This window comes from Epinephelus moara, chromosome 14, assembly GCF_006386435.1.
Source record: "Epinephelus moara isolate mb chromosome 14, YSFRI_EMoa_1.0, whole genome shotgun sequence".
Classification (NCBI taxonomy): Eukaryota; Metazoa; Chordata; class Actinopteri; order Perciformes; family Serranidae; genus Epinephelus; species Epinephelus moara.
Window position 1 is genome coordinate 41,270,423 of NC_065519.1, and position 5,144 is coordinate 41,275,566.

At 41.7% G+C, this 5,144-nt stretch overlaps 1 protein-coding gene across 2 annotated transcripts in view; it reads right to left on the minus strand.

Moving 5' to 3' along the window:
• Positions 1 to 5,144, minus strand: part of LOC126400957 (mitogen-activated protein kinase kinase kinase 7-like) — a 22,556-nt gene that overhangs the window by 9,214 nt on the left and 8,198 nt on the right. For both annotated transcript variants that reach the window (XM_050061971.1, XM_050061972.1), the window contains exons 6-8: positions 2,622 to 2,746; positions 1,886 to 2,014; positions 917 to 1,047 (exon numbers count right to left, since the gene is read on the minus strand). In XM_050061971.1, the coding sequence (XP_049917928.1) occupies positions 917 to 1,047; positions 1,886 to 2,014; positions 2,622 to 2,746 (385 nt within the window). The remainder of the gene's footprint in view (positions 1 to 916; positions 1,048 to 1,885; positions 2,015 to 2,621; positions 2,747 to 5,144) is intronic.

Sequence of the window (5,144 nt, forward strand, 5' to 3'; positions counted from 1 at the left end):
ATTTAATTTCAATGATAACGTGGATCTAAGGTGGATATAGCGTGACATTAAATTTGTGTGAGACATCAATAAAAATCTGACTCCACTTCTCCACCTCGCCGTCTGCGTTGCCACTTCCCTTGTTTATACAGAACTTCAGTTTCTATACATTGCATCTCATTTTCTTGATATAACATAAATTACTTCGCTAGTATCCTATTGAGTACTTCAAAGTGATTTAAATGTTATGCTGTGTCTTAAGGCCCGAACATACTTGGGCGGAACGTACGCGGAACGGACTCCGCGAGGAATGTCCACAGTCATTCAGGCTTCCATAGTCGAGCACACTTCCGCGTTGTAGTTTCCTGTAAAAATGTCTGTGAAAATCCCCGCGATGTGAAAAATACAATCCGAGCAGTCACTGGTGTGCGGAGCGGAGTCCGCGCGGTCGTAAAATCTGAGCTTTGCGCGCACAGGGCTTGCGGACGTCCGCTTTGAGTCCGCGCGGACCTCCGCGGAGTCCGTTCCGCGTACGTTCCGCCCGAGTATGTTCGGGCCTTTACACATCTTGTACATTAATTTTCAGCTCATATGATCCTGCAAGAGGCTGAGCTCACAAAGGAGCTGAGTTCATCTCCACTTCTGTCAAAGTCTGAGCTTTGTGCTGACCTACAACATGCTGCTGAAACATCACTCTTGCTTTGTTTATGGCAGTAGTTCTCTTGGTTATTGCTGTTTTATGTTTAATATGTAAAACTCTGTGGCTGTGATCAGTGCATGATATGTTTCAATGTCAGTTCTTAAAATACACCCACCAACACCTCAACAGCCGATTAATATGTTAGATTCCCTTTGTTTATTCTGTACACAAACATACATGTAAAAAAGATCATGTGTGTGGTTTCAGGGGGAGGAACAGTTTGTGTTGGGACTATACCTTCATGAGATGGCTCATGGTGTTCTTGACCTCCTCCATGGATGGTCTCTGGCTGGGCTCCTTGTCCCAGCAGCGGGTCATCAGAGTCTCTATGGGCTCTGGGAGGTCTTTAATCAGAGGAGGCCGTGTACCTGCGTCACAGTAAAAAGGTAGTCAGGCGCCTGGAAGGTCTGCATGCGATACATTTTGCTAGCTCCTATCACCACTGCTTGTGATGGTTATGTCTGGTCACATTGGTCTTTGCAAGTTCAACTGATACTACTCTGAGTCCCAGTAACACAGAGACTGAAAAGTGGCTGACCATTCGCGGTTCAGCAGCGTATGCCAAACCCTAAGCGCCATAAGCCAATCCCTGGAGTGGTATGCTGCCTGTGTTCCACCGGCACATATAGTTTAGTTTAGTTTAGTTAGTTTGGAAATGACAGTTAGATAACTGTATAATAGGAATATCCTTGCCAATGAATCTGAAATCTTTATTAGAGCTAGCCTTAGCTAACATGGCTATTGATAGCCTAGCTACCATAACCAATTTGACCAATTGATAACTGAAGTTGGAGCCAATTAATAATACAGGTAACTGTATTATTTTTGGCATGTTTAACGTTCATAGTGGAACGCGATCACACTGTACATCATATAAAACACCAAGTCGGGGAACATTCACCAGGCATAATGGCATATCATTTATTAGTCATCATAAGTAAGCGGTTGCTATCATCACCATGTCATGTGGCATAAGTCACTTTCTACCATCATAACGTAGATAGACATTGGTATATTTTCTCACTATGATCTATCTATCTGAAATGACAATGTCAAGTAAGTACAACTTAGCTTTAAACTTCTTTAACTATAATACTGTCAGACTCACAGTGGACAGTTAAAAAAATGCTGCAGGAGAACATCTTAAAAAAACAAACTCAGAAGCAGTTGGTATCATGGCTGCAGTTGATGCAGGATTTCTCTCACCTCTGTGGACAGCCCACATTATACAAAACGCCGAGCCACCAATCTCATCGAAGGGTTTCTTGCGTGTGATGACCTCCCACAGGATAATGCCCCAACTGAACACATCACACTTCTCACTGTAGTTACTGCCTGAAGAACACACACCAGAGTTACATTTACTGTACTCAGGACTTAAACAAAACACAGGTAAAAATGAAGCTTGGCTGGTAATGTTGTCAAGTTATCAAATTCTGTTGGCTGTATTTAGACACTGCAAACATAATGTCCGCTATCTGCTACATGCAAAAGAAATGGATGGAGAAGAAAAATGATAATGGGAGTGTAGTAATTAAACACTCCCTTGTCAGTTTGTCACAAGACTGGCTACATATTTTTGAAACACCTGATGATAAGTGACAACTCAGAGTGGATAGCAAGTTTGAAATTTACACTAGGTAGTTAATATCAAACCCTAATTGTAATACATTACAGCACTTCCAAAGTGACTGCATTCTGATTGGCTAAAAACTCCAGCTCATCTATGTCAAGTGAAGTATAATTTTTGGAGGGCAAATCCAATCAGAATTGAGTCTAGCTGTGAGCTTAAATCTTCATGATTTGAAAATAAACAAAGACATGAACTATAAAAAAAAAACAAATCTAGACACTGACTGTAGAAAACAAATCTTTACTCTAATGATCAACTCTCTGGATTAGCACTCCAAAATGAGAAGTGGAAGTCATGTTTGTAGCTCACCTTCAAACACCTCTGGTGCCATCCAGGCTGCACTGCCTTTATTGTTGGTCATGTAGGTCTGAATATCACAAGCTGTTCCAAAGTCACATATCTTCAGCACGGTGCCACGACCCACGAGGAGCAGACTGAAACAGTGCAGTGGAGAAAAAGTGAAGAAAATATGTTATGCACTATAAACATGCTGTTATGTTTCGGTCCAATATATCTGTGAATGACACCAAGTTCACACAGGATAACTTTGCAGGTTTTTGATCACAAAACTAAGTATTGGACAAAATGAAATTTTAACCTGAGGAAGACACTAGTTTAAAAGTCACCAAAGTATTACAATTCATCCTCTGGGGACCATGAATGTTTGTACAAAATGTCTTTGCAACATGAACAGGTTCCTATTCTTCACCAGTCAGCAGCTGTGTAGGACTGCTTACACCAGATCTGGCATTGTTGCAATTATGCCGGTCCTCCCATTTTCTTGTGCGTCTAGACTCTGGTAGGCGGGCTGCAGGGGGGTCCGAAAATATTACTGCAGCAAAAAGTTGAAACAGATTTAAAGGATGTGTGTGAGATTTAGGGGGAATTAGTGGCATCTAGTGGTGAGGATTGCAGATTGCAACCATCTGACACTTCTTGTTACACTTCCTTCAGGGTTTTGAGGTTTTAAGCGGAAGCCAAATTATCCACAGAAGTCTCTATCTCTCTAAAACAAACAGACCAGGTGATCAAAACTTGAAAAAATACTTAAAACAGCAGTTTCATGTTACAAAGTAGTGTTTCTCAGGCGCTGTTTGGCTTGTCGTAGATGGGCTGCTAGAACTGCACCTGCTGGTCTGTGCTTTTTTCTCTGATAACTGTGTGTGCAGATGGAATATCATATAATAAGTATATATGTGTATAATCACCTGAAAATAATAATCATTGTGTTTGTTTTACTTTAGAATGTGCCATCTACATAGGGAGCAGGTCCTCATCCACACAATCTACTGTGTTGGACCGCCGTGTTTCTACAGTAGCCCAGAACAGACAAACCAACACTGGCTTGACAGGGCCAGTTGTCACATCTGCCACTGTTGATACAGCCCCTCCAGATGAGTGTCAGAAAAACAGATTTTTTTTAACATGAAACCGCTTTTTGTAGTGTTTTTACTGATATTAATCACCTAGGCTGCTTGTTACGGAGAGGTAGAGACCTCTGTGGATAACTCAGCTCCTGGGAAAAAAACCTAATGAACACTGAAGGAATTCTAATCAGGAGAAGTTTCAGTTACGTGAAATTTACAATCCTCACCACTACATGCCATCATACCACTAAATCCCCCTAAATCTCACACATTGGACCTTTAAAGCAGTATTTATACTTCTGCATCGAATTGATGCTGTACCTATGGCATAGGCTCTGCTGTAACCGTACCCTACGCCATAGCCTGACGTTCACCTCCCCAGAAATGTAATTACATGTTGCAGCGACGCAGACCTGCTGTCTATTTTTGTAAGCTAAAAACCATTTTCCTCAGTGTAAACGACGCTTACTTTTACTTTTATTTCACAGATAAGAGACAATAAATTGTGAAGACAATAAAGCCCCAACCAAACAGCATTTTAAGTCTCAAGTGTGATTTGGCCTGGCCCCATATGAGTGGAAGAAATCTCTGCTAGTCACTAGGCTAATTTATACAATGTAAAATGCCATAGGCTTGTGCTAATAACGTTAGCATGTTGTAAACGTGTTTAGTATAAGACAGCTGCTTTGTCTGTGAACCTTGTGAGTTGTAATGGAGCCTGATTTTGTAACATTACCCTTGTTAAATTTTGCTGTTGCTCCTGGCTTCATATAAGTAAAGGAAATCTCTGCTAGCTGCAAGGCTAATTTATAAAATGTAAAATGCCAATGCCAGCCCAGGCTTGGGCTGACCAGTGTTTTGGAGGTGTAACTGCAGAGTGACACTGTCACACAATCAAGCAAGTAAAAATGCCCGTGGCATAGGCTACACGAGTAGGCTACAGCTTAGGCTCTGCATAGAGCTGGTGCACAAGTATAAATCCACCTTAAGTGAGACTCTCACAATGCCACACAAGCCTGCGGCTAATTCCTGTAATGCTGGACGTGGTGTAAATGCAGCCTAACACAGTGGTGGCCTGAAGGCAATTTCAACAAGCAGTTCAATTTTGGAGGTCAAATCCTTAGCCACAAAAACCAAGAGTCCTTTTCTATAAAGAAGATGAACCTGTATTCATCTTCAGGCTGCTGAGTCACAGCAGGAACAATACAGTAACACGTAGACAAGTAGACATTCCAGTAGGGTTGGGTACCGTTCATAACTGAACCGATACGGTACCGGTACCGGTATCTGGAATTCGGTACCGGTACCAAACGGTACCTTATTTCAGTACTTTTTAACCCTTTGGGCCCTAGGCGTTTTTGGGGTATTTTTACTGCCTTTACTTTTAAGCTCATATCACAGTCATTATAAAGGCTACATACACATGCTATATCTTGCTTTTTCCAGGACATCATTCCATGTCCTT